At 38.7% G+C, this 16,893-nt stretch overlaps 1 protein-coding gene across 3 annotated transcripts; it reads left to right on the top strand.

Moving 5' to 3' along the window:
* Positions 1–41: 41 nt before the first annotated feature.
* Positions 42–16,444, top strand: FASTKD2 (FAST kinase domains 2). 3 transcript variants are annotated; one of them, XM_010960106.3, is made up of 12 exons: positions 42–264; positions 1,336–1,768; positions 4,084–4,187; positions 4,845–4,953; positions 5,257–5,380; positions 5,657–5,796; positions 6,945–7,117; positions 9,143–9,306; positions 10,292–10,504; positions 10,913–11,000; positions 12,696–12,810; positions 13,786–16,444. In XM_010960106.3, exons 2-12 carry the CDS (start codon positions 1,553–1,555, stop codon positions 13,903–13,905), a joined length of 1,566 nt encoding a protein of 521 aa, XP_010958408.1. In that variant the 5' UTR covers positions 42–264; positions 1,336–1,552; the 3' UTR covers positions 13,906–16,444. The 3 variants fall into 3 exon arrangements, with proteins under 3 accessions (XP_010958408.1, XP_010958407.1, XP_045376459.1); XM_010960105.3 differs by having other exon boundaries at positions 48–264; positions 951–1,768; XM_045520503.2 differs by lacking the exons at positions 42–264; positions 1,336–1,768; positions 4,845–4,953.
* Positions 16,445–16,893: the final 449 nt, after the last annotated feature.

The following is a 16,893-nucleotide window of genomic DNA, read 5'->3' as shown; positions in this document are numbered from 1 at the left end:
CCCAGTTGGAGGGGTTAGGTATTGGGGTATATGATTATACATTGCCACTGAAAGCTGCGTGGGCACCTTTACTCCTATTCCTGTAGCTAGGAAAAACGAGTCGTTCCTTTCAGTAAGCTTTCTTCACGCTAAGAAAACCGTCTGCAATTGCCGCGAACGTACACTTTTTGACCTAGGAAGGATCCGTAAAATCTCGCGATACGCTCAGCTCTCGGGGAAACTGTCATGGCTGCGCCTGCATGTAACTGGGGGTTTTGATCTAAGGTGAGTGGACGACGAACATAGGCAAAACTCTTCAGGCTTCTTTCCTTTCGGAGAAGGGTCTCAGGAGTTTCCTAGAAAGTAAGTTTAGGGAGATGGGTTAATACTTGGGGGCCCAGCTCCGAAAGGACGGACTCCCGACACCAGTTCTGAGACCTGGTGTATACTGGCTGCTTGTATCTGTCTGTTTAGCGCGGGCCACGTGCAAGCGTCACTTTAATTTGCTGCTTCCTCTCCTGAGCCGTTCTACTTGTCCAGCTACTTATTCTTAATAGTCCTGGTTCGGCCGTTGTTAAATCCTCGTGTTAAAAAGTATCCATCAACGTTAAACCCTTAATTTTCATTGAAGACATCTCCAAGGCAGTAATAACATAAAATCCCTTACTGCAGAGGAAGCTTTGTAGGAAAACTTTCCCATCAGAAACCCACGTCATGTTTTAACAACAACAACAAAAAAAAACCCCTTGTTTACACAACGACGGCTTTCAGAGTAACGTTGCTCCTTTAAGATGGTGTATATACATTGGTAAAAGTGGAGGAAGACTATATTGGTAAAATAGTTTTACTTTTTTAACGTAGATCTTAATGTCTCCCTCTGTTCCCACTTAAGTCTCTGTTAAATACATTTCATATATTTAAGTAGAAAGTTTACTCAAATTTTTATTTTTTCATAACCCCTTCCCCTACAGGAAAACAACGGCATGTGTTTTCTTTCATTAATAGAAGCGACGTGTTTGTCATCTTGACAACTTTAAAGCCATTAGAAAGTGTTTCAGCGGCTGGCAAAATGAATAACAGAGCAGGTTCCTTTTTACAGAACCTCAGGCAATTCAGAACTTTAGTTCCAACGGGCAGAACTGTGAGGCTGTATCCTTTGGGATTTTGCAGACCACAAATTGTTTATTCAAACTGGAACCCAAGAAACTTCTTAAATAACTTTGGTAATACAATACAATCCTCTATTAGATGTCTCTTTCAGGGTGCCTTAATTTGTAAATCAGGAGATGATGGCTTTCAAACAAAGGGCATAAGAATTGTAACAGCGCTTACAATTGACAGACTACTTTGTCCTAGGAGACTGTCCTTTGACTCAAAACACTTCCTTGTCTCTGATAATGGATTGAAGAAAATAAACTTTCATCATGAGGCCTCCAATGAAGAAGTCACCAAGCGAACAAAACCAACCCCTGTGAGCTGTAGAAAACTGTCTGAGAAGTGTAATTCCCTGAGTGATGTATTAGATCTATTTTCTGAAGCACCTACATTTCCTAGTAGTAACTATTTCTCAGCAATGTGGGTAATTGCTAAAAGGATGTCTGACGACCAGAAGCGCTTTGAAAAACAACTGATGTTTAACCACCCTGCGTTTAGCCAGCTGTGCGAACACAGTATGAGAGAAGCCAAGATCATACACTATAACAGCCTGCTGTTCAGTCTTCATGCTATGGTGAAGCTCGGAATTCCTCAGAACACCCTACTCATACAGACTTTGCTGAGGGTGGTCCAGGTAAAGTCAAAAGGAGACTTAAATATACTTTTATTTGGTTTAGTGTATCTTGAAAGAATGATGGGAAAATGTCATGTAGCCTCCTTGAAAGAGACTTATCAGTGAAATGGTAGTTTACTTATTTTTATTTCTACATAGGTAATGTATGATTTAGAGACCCTAAGTTAGCTAGATCTTCCTTCTGCTATAGAACTTTATGAAAGCTTGCCCCATTTTTCTTCTCCAGAGTTCAAAAATAGCGAATAAGCTAAAATGAGGAGAGATTCAAGATATGCAAGGAAAGATTGGGTGCTTGAAAGAGAGTGAAAAGGGAAGGGAAGGGGTCTAATGTTTATTGAGTAACTACACCATTTACCTGTATAGTCTTAATCAGTCTTCACAATAACCCTGTAAGGTTGATGTTATCTCAGTTTTGCAGATGAGGAAACAGATCTAGTGATGTTAAGTCACTTGGCTAAAGTCACACAGCTAGTGGATTCCTTTATTGATGCAATAAACATTACTACACTTAAAGTCACCAGGGATGTAGCGATAGAGAAGACATCTTCCTGTCCTTATAATCTTGAAGGGAAGACAGCTATTTTGTAGGTAATTACAAAAATAACCTTCATGTAACGAGTCACACATTTACTATGTTATAGGCATAAAACTGAAACAAAGGGGGGCAAATTATAAAGAACCTTTTATTCCTGGCTAAGGAGTTTGGGTTTATCCTATGGACAATGGGGATCCATTGAAATATTTTAGGCAAAGATCGACATACTCAAATTTATATTTAGCTCACTGTGTGAGTGGGAAATGGATTGGAAAGAGAATGAAATTGGATAGGGGAGCCACTTTTAGTTTCAAACAAAGGAATCAGTGTCCTTTTTGATGTCACCGAAATGACACCAGACTTGGCTAAAGAAAAATTCATTAAAAAAGTCATTTACCTTTTAAGAGTGGACTCTTCAGACTTCTGAACTCAGTGATCATAATGAAATAATTTTTTAAAAGACAAGAATTTCCTGAGGATGATCTGACATATATCCTATCCTACTATAGAATTCAAAAATTGAGTTCATAGATATATGAGAGTTTTTAACCTCAACTTTTTCATTATTGTGATTTCCATATATTCTCAGCCAGGAACTAATTTGTATTTTGTGTGTGTGTTTAAACTGCAGTATATCCATTTTTTTGGTAGACTGTGTTTCCTATATAGTTATTTAAAAGTGATTACAGTAAGTCATTCTACCTGGTCAGTGACGCTCTAAGGTGTTCACATCATAGCATCTGCATTGGTGAGGTATAAACAGTGAATATTTGGAATCAGAATATATAGTTGTATCTCACCTCACTAACCTGTTGAAATGTTGCAAAGACGTTTTAGCTGTGGTTGAAAGGATAATATATCATCAGGGAATTTGCCCTTCAAACCGTTGGCCAAGTGGTCTTTTCTTTTACAGCAGATTTTGACATAATGCTCTAAATTGTTAGTGGAAACCCTCTCATGGGAATGAGACCTTTTTTCCTTCCAGTAGTATCCATTTTTTATCTGGTTCTGACTTGAGACTTTGTAACTTAATAGTCATGTAATTTTAGCAAAAGAGCATACATCTTTCAGCCTGCGTTACCTCAGATACAGTCACAAGTACTCTTGAGTGTATAGACTAGTTGTGATTAAATAGTAGAGTGCTAAGGAAGGTGTATTGTTACTAGTCACTTTCTAAGGGAGGCCCACCGCCGCTCCTGGAGCCTGAATTAGTACCCAAGTCAGGGGATTTGAAAGAAGGATCTACGGAGCCTGGGGCTCCTCTTGAGGCCCAGATAGTGGTGGTAAAATGTGACAGCAAATGTGAATCAGAAAGTTCACAACTGAGGCTGCACTTTGATACCCAGGAAAGGATATAGGGAAATTGTAAGGGCACTGATGTTTAAGATTCTTTACGAATGGGAAAATAGGTCTTATATTACTGGACTTCTTGTCGTTGTGGTGGCCTTGGGTCTTAAGAAAGGGTAAAAATAATGTTTGATAAAGAGTTATTTAAGAAGCAGAGGAATATAATCAATGTCAAATGGATTTTCAGTGATAATGGGAATGTAAAAAAGGTGTTGATGCATAAAAGAATGTGTATTAATTATTTGGAAGATTTTTTTACATATGACATCTTATTTTCCAAAGATGCTGTTTACTGTGGACTGACTCTGTATGAAATTATTGGTTTGATACTTAATCCTTTACTTAAAAGCATCGGTTCATTAGTTTTGCTTGGGTGAGATAGTCTACTATCAGCTCATCATCTATAGTGTTTTTTGTAATTATATTTCAACAGGAGCGTATCAATGAATGTGATGAGAAATGTCTTTCAATTTTGTCAACTATTTTAGAGGCAATGGAGCCATGCAAGAATGTGGATGTCCTTCGAGCAGGGTTGTGGTGAGAAATCTCTTATGCTTTCTCTGTTTCTCTTATCGTGAATAAAAAACCAAGATGAAAGTCAAGCTTCTCTTTTTTGGGTGGCGGTGGGGGGGGGACTTTATTGGTAGTTATAGTCTTTAATACCATATTAAACTTAAAGTCCTGACTCTGCATCAGTTAAAGCTGGAAATAATGCTTCTTTCAGGGTCCAACATAAAAAAGGTGCGGGTAGCATTGAAATCTAAAGTTATCTTAAAGCATAGTACTGATGTGCGCTGGGGGAGAATTGTTATGTACTCAATTCGTAATGGTTATTTGAGCACTATGTGGAGGTCACATGACACTGGCCCAGCTAGAAAAGGAGGTTGAAATTAATGCAACGTATCTAATGTCATAGGTTGGTGAGGATAATTCTTAATTCTCTTTTTCCTTGACTATGCATTGAGATATCCTGGTTTAATCTCCCAATATTTGTTCATGCATAAAGATAGCAGAATAGTGTGAGAGGAAACAATATGAGGCTGGTCCTGGAGCTCTCACTCACTATTTACACTCTCTTGGGCAGGCAGATCTTTTCTTTGGGCCTAGAAGTCGGAGCTGGACCAAATGACTTTTAAGATTTCTCTTCTGGTTTTAAGATCTTAGGACTGTGGTATTTATTCTGTTCAATGACAGGATGCTAGTTGATCAGCAAGTCTGGAAAATAGAACATGTCTTCACTTTACAAACTGTAATGAAATGTATTGGAAAAGATGCACCGATTGGTCTTAAAAGGAAATTGGAGGTAAACACCTTCTGAATTTTCTCTGTTGGGTGAAATTTGAAAAAAAATATTTCTTGTGACTTGCTATCACCTCCTAAAGTCAGTTTTTTAGAAGGATGTTGTTGTGCTTTTGGCTTTAACTTTGCTGAATTGAAATAACAGAAGTAGATTTATATTTATCTGTATATATAAGTGTTTACATATATTTATCTATATATCTAGTTGTCTGTCTTTGCTCAGACTTAATCTTTTTTAATTTAAATATAAAAGTTTAGTCTATTTTGCTACAAGTGATAAACTAAATTTAAGTTTGTTTTTCTTTAGATGAAAGCCTTGAAGGAATTAGACCAATTTTCTGTTTTGAATAGCCAGCATATGTTTGAGGTACTGGCTGCCATGAATTACCGTTCTGTTATCCTTCTGAATGAATGCAGTGCGATGGTCACAAGTAAGGGCAATTTTTCTTATGTGATGTGTAGCATCTGGCCTACTGTTCTGGACTTTATTGTTTTGTTTGTTTTAAAAACTTTGCAGTTATATAAAAAATACCTGATGATATGGTTAGAGCGAAGTTTTATTTTTGCCTATAGTTTTGTTTTGTTTTCTTTTTTTTTACAAAATATAGTGATACTTTTTTTTAAAGAAACAAAAGTGTTGCATATAGAATATCTTGGATCTTACAGTCAAAGCCATTAATTTTTGTTTATCTAACTCATTCTTAAAGGTAATATCCATGGATGTCCTTTAAAAATGTTAATCAACATATTGCAGTCTTGCAGAGACCTCCGATATCTTAATATGGATCTTTTTAAGGGAATAGCAGATTACGTGGCTACAACTTTTGACATCTGGAAGTTGAAACAAGTACGTATGTTAATAGTTTAGAATAAGCCTCAGAAACTTTCAAGACACATACTAATTTCTTTAGCATTTGAAGTATTTCTCTATCAGTTTAAAGCAGTTAAGATTCCAAAATATTCCAATGCTAAACTGACTTGAAAATTAACTCCTTATTATTTCTATCTGGGGGTTACCTGTTAATATACTGTTCAATGTCTTGACATCCTTCTATATGAAACAAAAATTATATCGTCCAAAGTTTGCTTTTCTGTTTGTTTTTTTCAAAAGATTATATGGTACTTCAGTTGGAGACTCAGGGCTGTTTCTGTCTTTCCACTTTTCCTTTGTTGGAATAATAAAGACAGGTGATGTGACAGGCTTATGCTTTTTGAAGAATAAAATGTCACTAGTTAATGATTGTATGTGTTTTCTATTTATGAAATGTTTGCTTGTTTCTTCCACAGTAAGAACCTTTAAATTCAGGGGCTGTGTTAATAATAAAACATCTAAATGAAGCAGCTGGTAAAAAACTTCTTTTGGTGGTGAAGTAGTGGCAACCAGGTCAAATCCCTGGTTTAGTCAACTTTGGAAGGGAGGAAAGGGTGAATATTGAGTTTACTATGGAAGCTGATTTTGGAAAGGGAGTTCCTAATTGTGAGAAGTGCTTATTGTGAGAAGGACTAAGAGGGAAATGAGAGGTGAACTGGAACATTTATGTTAATCATAGTATTTCAGCTCCGTTCTCATTAATAGGAATTAATATTGAACATAGAAAATTTTGAGTTATCTATTAGAATCTAGGAAGTGTCTAGGTTTAGAAGGGGGAGCAGTTCAAAATTGACTTGGTTATTTTGAAAAACTTCAGAAAAGGTATATTTAAAGGTAATTTTCAGGTCTGTTATATGAAAAGCATGTAGAGAGGATTTCTTTTAAATGAAATGGAAATAAGGAAACCATTGTATGCTCTGGTTCTCAGCTTAGGAAAAGAGATTACACTGATTCAAGAATAACTGGAACAGATTTTGTGAAGAAAAGACAATCGTTCCTTTTAAGGGGATATTTGGTCAATCAGGACAATTCTATTGCTGTTTACATTTTCTGAGATTTAAAAAAGTTACCCTTAGCATACTGTAATCCTTTAGAAGTTTTCCCTCAATTCTTTATTTTTTTAGGTTCTTTTTCTCCTGATTTTATTTGAAAACTTTGGCTTTCGGCCTGTTGGTTTGATGGACTTGTTTATGAAGAAAGCAGCAGATGAACCTGGCTTCCTAAATGTGAAAAGCCTTGTCTCCATTCTTAATGTGTATTCTTCTCTCAATCACTTGGACACATGCCAGGCCCGCGAGTATGTACTTGTTCTTTTTGTTTTTTTTTAACTTTTTTATTGCCACGCCTCACACTTAGAGGAAAGGTTATAGGTCATCATAAGCTCAGTGAATTATTACAAATGAACCCATCCATGGCCATCATCCATTTCAAGAAGCAAAACATAATATTCCTTATTTATGAAGTTAAATAGAATCTTTTATTTTATCTTTGCTGTTTTTCATCTTGCTTGTTTCTTTGTTTTTTTTTTAAATGATTTTCTTGTTAATTCAGCACAGAAGTTTTCATTTCAAGCTCTCCCAGCTTATATCCTCAACCCCTGAGTTTATAGTTTAGTTTTGACTCTAACTATTCATTTGGTCCCAAAGTGCTGCTGTCTCTTCTTTTCATGTTTAGCCACAGCCATGCATTTCTGCTATTAAATACAACACTTCTTCAAACATGCCATGCTCTTTTGTATCTCTGCTCTCTACCCAGAACATCTTTCCTTCCTCTCTACATTGTTAGGGCTCATTAAAAACCAGAAATGCACGTAACATGTCATAACTGGCAATTAGGTATAGCATGAAAACTGAAGTGATAGTGTTGTATACAGAATGCACGGGACTAAAGGAGGGACGTGCGAGCATCCTAGCCTGGCGAAGTGGCGGGTCAGGGTGCTTGCCGAGCATCCTGCCTGGAGGAGAGGGTACCTGAGCAGATCTTGAAAGGAGGCTGGGGAGGAATAAACCATGGGAAGATAGGCAGGAAAGAGCATTCTTAGCAGAAGGGACTCCGTGTTCAAGTCAGGGAGGAAAGAGCCAGCAGAGCATGTGCAGGAGCGACATGTTTTGGTGTTGCTGCAGCACGAGGTCCAGCGTAAGGAGCAGGATGAGAGAAGACTGGAGGGGTGAGTACCACCCGGGCTGCAGCCCCGCCCTTCGGCAGGTGCTCTGGATCCCGTCAGTTATCCCTTAATAAGTGTCGCTGTTGTCTCTGGGACCCATTACATTCTCCCCAGCCTGCTGTCGCTCTGGCAGCCCTGCTCCGCCTTCCTGAGCCTTTCTTGCTCCCCACGGGACTGCCCAGTTGATCTCAAACATTTCCTTTTAGGGCTTATGGTTACTAAGAGCTTATTGCGGGGCGTACTGACCCTGCTGTGAGTCCCTGCCTGTGCCTCAGCCTCACAAGTCACTGCAGCTTGAATAGCATATGCTTTCAGGGCTCCATTTCCTTGCTAGTTTCAAGTGATCTTCCCTTTGCCATCTTTTCCACTTATTGACATTCTCCCTTATCCCCAGAGCTACCCTACCTTCTTGCTTTCCTGCACACTATCACAGTACTTTGCAAGTACTTCATTTTTTCCTATATAATGGTATATAGCTTATGCCCTCAGAGTCACACAGATGTGGGTTCAAAGTGTATCTGTGCCCTATATTAGCAGTGGCCCCCTGGGCAAGTGACCTGGCCTGACTTTGATCTCTCCTCTCTTGCGCTGTGCTTCACGGCTTTGTCATACTGCATAACATGAGCTCTGGGTGGTAGGATTAGACTTACAATTCTTTTAACTCAGTATTGATAGCTAGAGAATTTTAACTGGTCACAAAACTGCAATGGTGTTCCAAGCCTTATAGTCTTACTCATGATAAAGATCTAGCACAATGGTTAAAAGGCTCTGACCCTGGCAGCTTGGTTTCCAGTGTTGTCTCTGCTACTTCCTGGCGGTGCATCCTCGGACAAGTTATTACTCAGCCTTGCTCAGCCTGTTGACTCATGTTTATTATGAGGATAATAATGATACCTGTCCCACAGAGTTCAGGACTTAAATGAGTTAAAGCCTAGAAACATTTGCCCTGTGGTAGACACACAGCAGTAGTTAATGTTGGTTGCGTATATATATTTGTTATGAGATAGCTACCTGACCTGAAAGATGTGTAAATACTTACTGCAAGCCTGATTGTTTTAGCCCCTTAAAGCCATTTGGTTCCTTGACACCTCACTAGCTCGGCCATGACCTTGTCTTCTATTCATATTTGAAAGCTGACTTTCCTGGCTTCCCCTGCAGGTTCCTAGACGTTATGACTAATGCTCTGACTGGTAGTCTTCACCACATCTCTTCTGAAAACCTATTAAATGCTGTGTGTTCATTTTGCTTGATGAACCATTTCCCTCTGGCCCCTGTTAATCAGCTTCTCCAGAAGGACATCATCAATGAGCTGCTGACCTCAGGTAGGACATCATTGTGCCACGGTGACTGAAATAAGGCAGAACCAGCAGGCCGCCTGGTGATTCTGAGTGGGGTCTTAGCTGCAGCAGTGTTAGCTAAAACGTGTGGAGCGGCTGCTACTGATGAAAGGGCCAGTAACGGTGAAGTCAGGGCAGTGCCTCAAACCAGCAGACGTAAGGAGCCACCTTTAAATGAATGACAGATCCTGCACGTAGGAGGCAAGAATAAGAAACACAGCATCACTGTTCCTTCTGTTTACACTTTATGCACCTGCACAAAGGCCGAATGTCCAAGCTGTTCTTTATGCCTTGATCAGAGGCGTTTGTGCTTCTAATCCTTATATGTCACATCTAAAGCCAAGTGAAGTCAACTTTTGCAGCTATAAACACTTTCTATTCACGGCCTATAATGAGGGCATAGCCCATTAGATCAAGAAGCCAAACACGTACCAAAGTAGTGAATTTATTTACTCTTGGAGCCAAATTAATTGTTGACTTTCAGTCTTTAATATTAAATAAGGAAAAGCAATATCAGGATAGACATATACAATTTGATGCTGTGTCTGGGAACATAGTAGTTTAAATTCTTTTAAAAGCAACGTATGAAATTTCGAAGTTGAACAGGGATGAAGGAACACCATGTGCTGATTTTTCAAGCAGTCTAATATGGAAGAAACAGCCCTGAACCCAGGAGACCTGGATTCTAGTCCCAGATTTGCCTTTACTTAATCATGAGGCGTTTTAACATTCCTGGGCATTTCCTCGTCTGTTCAATGAAGAGTTTAGGCTAAAGCACCTTGGAAGAGACTTTAAACCTGAAAACATTATCATATACAGGGCATTGATCCACACGCTGTGGGAACTAGGGAGACCTGGAGAGATCCCTCCTAACAAGAAGCAGATGATCAGAATTATAGGTACATTAATACGTTTCTTAAATGCACTAACTTTTTTCTTAACTATATATTTTCTTTCTCTTCTTTTTGAGGTGACGTGGAGAGGAATGTTCACAAGCTTCATATTTTGGCCACTTGTCTAAAACTTGATGACGCTCCGTATCACAAGGACATCCACTTAGCGCTGCCAAAGCCTTCACTCGCGCCGTTACAGCCAAATGCGAAGGCTGTGGAGGCCCTCAGTAGCCTTCTGGGAGAAGGATACTTCTCAAAAAGTGTGCAGTTGCCACATAATTATTATATTGGTATGGGACTTTATATGATTTTCTTCTCTTTTATTTTCGTTTTCTTCCGACAAAAGAGCAGGAGTTCTGTGCGGCAGTTTAGCGCAGCGCAGCTCTGGCTCTGGAGCTGGACTGCCTGCAGTTGGATTTTTCTGTCTACTACTTACCAGCACTGTGCTTTGGGCACTTACCAGCCTCTGTTTCCTTGTCTGTAAAATGGCAGTAATAATGGTACCCACCTCATAGGGCTCCTGTGATGCACAAGTGAGCGTCTACACACAAAATCCAGACTAGTATCTGGCGCGTGGTGAGTAAGCTCGAAGTGTATCTTAGCTGCTGCCATTATCATTACTGGTCTTCCCAGTATTTTGAAACAAAATATCACTCTGAGCAATATTTGAAAAGTTAATATCAATTCTTTTCTTTCAGATTTCGAAATCAGAATGGATACTAACAGGAGCCAAGTGCTTCCATTTTCTGACGCGGATGTGGTAACTTCTGCTACAGATATTCAGAGGTTATTTACACATACTCATTTGCTGAGCTTTCCAGATTTAAATTTTAATTCTCAAAGACTTTATACCAAATTGCAGTAACAATACTAAGACCTTATATTTGTATGGGACTTGTAATGCACCACGAGACTTCTCATCCTTTAATCTACTCTGTAGGTATAAATGTGGGCACTGTGGTTGAAGACAGTGGATTGGAGTTGGCCATTTAATGAAACAGGCTGTTTTTAAAAATTAGGTTTTAAAACTAAACAGTTCAGTAAAACAATGTTGACATAATTGAAACCAACAGCTCAGTGTAAACTTTTGACAAGATAACGCTGTAGTGGTTGCAAAGAATTAAGGCTTCTACCAAAATCAAATACCCGGTAAATATCCTGCTCTACCACCAAACCTTTCTAAAGATACAGAAACTTTAGTTGTTTTTAATTAAGCTGTATTGCATATGGGTCAAACCATATCGAAGTTAATTAGAAACAGTTTCCTTGACTCACACACTACAAGAAGGTGTCTCTGGGAGACATACGGTGCTGCACCCTGAGAGTGTTCTGCCTTTTAGGCAGATGGATCAGGTCATGTTACACACAGCCTGTGTTCAGTCAGTCTCTGTGGAAAGGCTCTGCTTGGGCCTGTGCAGCACAGAAAGACGAGTCAGCCATGGATCCTGGCCCCCGGTGACTTACATCCCCTACTGCTTTGTAGGACATGCACATAAATATGGTAGAGAGAGGTATGGAAAAAAGACCTGTCGGGATTCAGACTCTTACCTGCCCATCCCTCTCCATTCACATATGGTTCTAACTCCTGCTCCTTTCTGGATCCATCTAGCTTGTTCCTTGGCCCTCTTTTTAAACTACTCTCTTCCCTACGCATATTACCCTTCTCCTCTCAAAAAAAGGCTTTCTCTCTGATCTCGTTTAAAGATCATTTTTTCCTTTTCAAGTATTCACCTGTTCTGGCATAATAATATAATATAGGAACTCTCAGCCTAAAGTACAAAGAAGAAATGAGGAATCAGAGCTTTCCTTTAAAGATACAAAATTTCTCTTTATCTCAGATAAGAGCCAGAGTATAACAGAAGGCAGGAAGGATACAAATGTCTGTTTTTCCCCCAATGAACTTAATCTTTCCAGAAGACCAAGAACAATGAAAAAACCAAATTATACCTTCCACATTTTTGTTACACATCTAGATTTTATCGTTCCAGCAGTCTTGCCTGTCTTAGTGTTTTCTTCTTTGTATTTGGTCTCCCCATTCTGGCTTTTAAATGCCCCTCTCTCTGGGAGACAGTGTGTCTAAGAAGAGCATTTACCGTGTGGCGCCATCTGCAGCAGTGCTTCTGGTAGCAGGAATCATATCTAGATGAGTGGTTAGCACTGCACAGGAAGGCCTTAAAATGGGTGCTTTCAGCTCTGAAAGTTTTCCTCATCAAGAATGTAGCCGTCCTTAAAGATGGTTAAGGGATAGCTGTTCATAGAAAGCATTATTATAAGTTTCTGGTTCCTAAAGTAGCCTTCGTGTGCTGGGCTATCTATATAGGCCAAGTGATAAGGAAGTGAAGGGTAACACCGTAGGGAATGGTGAGGAGTGTGGTCAGTGGAGAGCTCAACCTGGAAATTTCCGAAGAACAGGAATGCAACAAGATTGTAAGTGGTCATCTCGTTAGTAACTAGTCTCATATTTTGTATTTTTGTTTTCAGAGTAGCTGTACTATGTGTTCCTAAATCTACTTACTGTTTGGGTTCAACCCACCCCAGAGGATTCCTTGCTATGAAAATGCGGCATTTGAAAGTAATGGGTTTTCATGTGATCTTGGTAAGAAAAAAATGCAAATGAAATAGTCTTCAGTTACTGATGTCCATTCTGCCAGGAGTGTTGTGGTTGAAGTTGGTCACCAGGACTAAAAGGATTGCAGCAGTATTGGAATGTTTTAGTTTTTGTTTTCTTTGAAAAAGAACATTCCTGGTACGTGATTTAGCTCCTACCCAGCTGATTATTCTCATTTACTAGGGGCTTTATAAATGCTGCATTTGGTCAACTCTAATCTTTTCTGTCAAGAGGAAAAATGTAAATATATGTTTTCTTATTTAATTTAAGACACTCAAAACCTATCCAATTTCTAGATCATCTTGAACAAGAGAAGAAAAGATGTTAATTAAAGCCTTGTTTTCATGGGCCAGTGTGAGGCTGTTGTAGGATGTCTGTCACCAGAAAAAGCTGGACGGTTGTAAGAGGATGGTTCTTCCTCTTCCCTTTTATGCTTCGTTTGATTCTGAGCATCACAGCTTTTCTTGAATAGCCTCTCCAGATGTCACTGTGTGGAGCAAGAACCTTACTGATATATTTATATTTACGTTAATTTTGGGACTGATCTAAATGCAACTCATTTAGTCCTGCATATAATGTGAAAAGTAGATTGAATTTTGATTATGGTACTTCAGTATCCAAAAATGGATCACACTTGGATTACGGAGGTTAAGATGGCCCATGTCTCTTAATGAGCTACTCTATAACCCTTTTCCCCCCATATTGGCTATTATGTATAGTTTAAGGAAGGTTATCCAAAGAAAGGAATTTTTGCACCCTTTAGAGGATGGACCTTTAATGTTTTTGTAATTCTCACCATGAGAGCTTTCTTCAGTCCTAGCACACAGTCTTACTAAGCTTTTAAAATGTGTGTCATTATAAGCAGTTGGCTGGATGTCACTTTCATATACTTGCATCGCGAAACTAGCTCTTATATGTCATCATCTGCTTGCAAACTGATTATTTTCCTCTTTCTTTGGTAAGATCAACAACTGGGAGATGGAAAAACTAGAGATGAAGGATGCAGTCACATTTTTGAAGACTAAAATCTATTCAACGGAAGCACTTTCTACTGCTGATGTAAATCTGCAAAGCACCTGCTAAAGTCAAAAGCAACCTTTTAATGTTAGGAGACATAAATGTGTAAAAATAACTTTTAAGAAAGACTATAATTCAGTTGTTGATGGAATTTTTGGGGACTGCTCACTATAACAAAAAGTGTTATTTCAGTTCACAGTTAAAGTTAATTTTAGGAATGAAATAAATGTTGTTACTGGCATTTTAGAATATGCTGAGAAAATTCCAGAAGTGTCATTTTTCAATCATACGTATTCCTTTGACTGTCCCAGATACTTGACAAATTCATGAGCTGTAGGTTGTACTTTCTCATTAGCTTTAATGCATTAAGAACTGGTTTCTTAGTTGTGGTGGGCTGCAGGTAAGTTGATGTGGGCAGTCCTTAGGTTTGGAATCTGCACATTTATACTCTGGCTATAAGCTGTTCAAGAACTCAGGCATTGGCCACATTTTCAAACACTGGCCACAAAGCAATTGGAGTAGGTTCTCAAATTGTAGAAGGTGTAAGAATTAATGAGATAGCATGTTAAAAATGGGTGAAGGTCGGGCACCTGCAGTTGTAACAAGCATTCTAGGTGGAAGTGGTTTGTGGGCCGTACTAAGAGAAACTAGATAATACAGAGATGGCGGGGAACTCAAATCTAGTGCGCTTGGTCGGCTGCAGGGTGCTCACACCACAGTCCTGGCCGTTGTTGAAGTCCTTCCTTTCTCTTTCTTCCCCTTTCCCCTCCCACCTTTTCATGAAGTCTTTTTACAGTAAATATATAGCTGAACTGTTTTATGAGTCAAACCCGAGGGCTATTTTCAGTTATGTTGTTCACTCTTCTATGGAAATATTTGTTCAAGTTTGTGGTATGTCTGTCTACCTGGTATTAACCTGCTGGGGATACAGCATGTTTCACTTGTGAAACCTGAGTGTCATGTGAGTTGGTACTATTTACTCCCATGGAAAAGACTGAATGTTTATACCTCCCTCTCCCCATCTCCCTCCCCGAATTCATATATTGAAACCTAACCCCCAGTGCAGTGCTGTTTGGGAGGTGACTAGGTCATGAGGGTGGAGTCCTCATGAATTGGATTCGTGCCCTTATGAAAAAGGCCCCAGAGAGCTCCCTTGTCGCTTGGAAGATGACCATTTTTGAACCAGGAAAGGGGTCCTTGCCAAGCACCAAATCCTCCAAGAGCCTTGTTCTTGGACCCGAGCCTCTCACAATTAGTTGTGAGAAATAAATTTCTGTTGTTTTTAAGCCACACAATGTATGGTATTCTGTTAATACCAGCCCGGATGGACTACGATACCTCAAATATGCAGGCATGCAGTTTACTGGGCATCTTACTCTGTGCCAGGCACCGCCAAGTATTCAGATGCATTCCCTCTTTTCATTGTCACAGCTCTTTGAGGTGTAGCTGCTATTATGATTCTCTTGGGGCCCTTATTTCCTTATCTTTAATAAGAGGATAAATTATTTGCCAAGGCTCCATAGATAGGTCAGGGCTAGAGTTTGAACCTGAGCTGAGATGGACTTGCAAGAAAAGTAGTTAAGAAACCCCAGGTTGGCAATAAAAAAAATCTCCAGAAATATGACTACATCTGTCACAAGTTTTATCAACTTATCCTGCCTGCATTTAGAAAAGGTTAGAGCTGAAAGGAAATACATCAATCATTTAATCCACGTCCCTCATTTTATGGATGAGGAAGTAAAGCTTCTAAGAATTTGATTTTTCTGGAGTCTCAGCCACATCATTGATTTCCACATTTCATCCTCTACTGCTTTTCAGCGTGTGTCTCAGGAAATCTGGACTTTTGTTCCAGATTAGACATCATCTAATTTTACCATCTAACTTGACCAAATGATACAAGCTTGAGAATAAGAGTTGAAAATATTCTGTTATTAAAGAAACTGAAATTCATTCTTTAAATGTTAAATGTGTTTCTGTTTCTTCTCATGACTAATTATGACTTATTTTCAAAGGACTGGACAAATTCACGAATACTTCTAACTACCTTTTGGGGAAGTAGTTTTCTTAAATTTGTACCAATTGGTATAGCAGATAAAAAGGCGTTCATCTTTTACTGGTTTTACTAGTATTAGCATTCTTCACTGCTGTGTAGTCTAAAAACTTATGGACTCAAGGTACAGAGTGAAGGAAAACAGTTTAAGTAATAATATTATTAATACAAAGATTTACTCTTCACTTGAGGAGAATATGTAAATATTCTCTTTTTCTGGTATTTATTCACTTGACTTTGAAAACAAAAAACACTCAACCCCAGTTCGATTTCATGGACTCATTTCTCACTCAGGATCAATAAGCAAGAAGTAGGAGTTTATAAATCCAAATTCTGCTGACTCTTGCTTAAGTCATAAAATATTTTATATCTTAATACAATCTTCATTTTAAGAAAGATGTTTGAAACTGGCCATTTTACCAAAAGAGTGAACGTGAAAGGTGTATGTTTGATACGTTTTCATATATGGCTTGCTTGCGATGTAGCTTGTGCTACTGGCAGCCACCTTGTGGAACAAATTAAGTGATTATAAAAGATGATTTTTTTTATGTCTAATTCTGTCTGAGCTTTTTTTGTTTGTGTTTTGAGCATTGTTAAGATTTTTTTTTCCGATTCTTGAACTTTAAAATGTCTATTTACATTATAATTACATCAAGTATACACGAATGTAAACATCTAGCCTAGGGAAAGAAATAGATGATATATTTGCAATCACATATCTAAATTAAGAGCTCCTATAAACTGATAAGAAACACGTTAAAAAGAGAAAAGAGCAAAGAGCTGATCAACATGAACAAATTTCAGTCTTGTAATCAAAGAGACATGCACATTCAAGCACATGAGAGAGATTGCCTCTCTAAATTAGCATTGTGTTTTTGTTTTTTCCTTTAAGAAATATAGTGCTGACAAAACTAATGAAGCGGGAGCTTGCATATGCTGCTGGTGGGATGTAAATTAATACAGCCTTTTTGGAATACACTTCGTGACTTTTTCCCGCATATTTA

This window comes from Camelus bactrianus, chromosome 5 (genome assembly GCF_048773025.1).
Source record: "Camelus bactrianus isolate YW-2024 breed Bactrian camel chromosome 5, ASM4877302v1, whole genome shotgun sequence".
NCBI classification, from domain to species: Eukaryota; Metazoa; Chordata; class Mammalia; order Artiodactyla; family Camelidae; genus Camelus; species Camelus bactrianus.
The sequence above is the reverse complement of the archived record's forward strand: the minus strand, read 5'-3'. Positions and strand labels throughout refer to the sequence as shown.

Excerpts from the sequence above, each read along its gene's own strand:
- FASTKD2 (XM_010960105.3), top strand. The coding sequence starts at position 1,049 with ATGAATAACAGAGCAGGTTCCTTTTTACAGAACCTCAGGCAATTCAGA. Across the intron at positions 7,118-9,142 it reads GACACATGCCAGGCCCGCGA|GTTCCTAGACGTTATGACTA; the intron begins GTATGTACTTGT and ends CTTCCCCTGCAG. Across the intron at positions 9,307-10,291 it reads CAATGAGCTGCTGACCTCAG|GTGACGTGGAGAGGAATGTT; the intron begins GTAGGACATCAT and ends CTTCTTTTTGAG.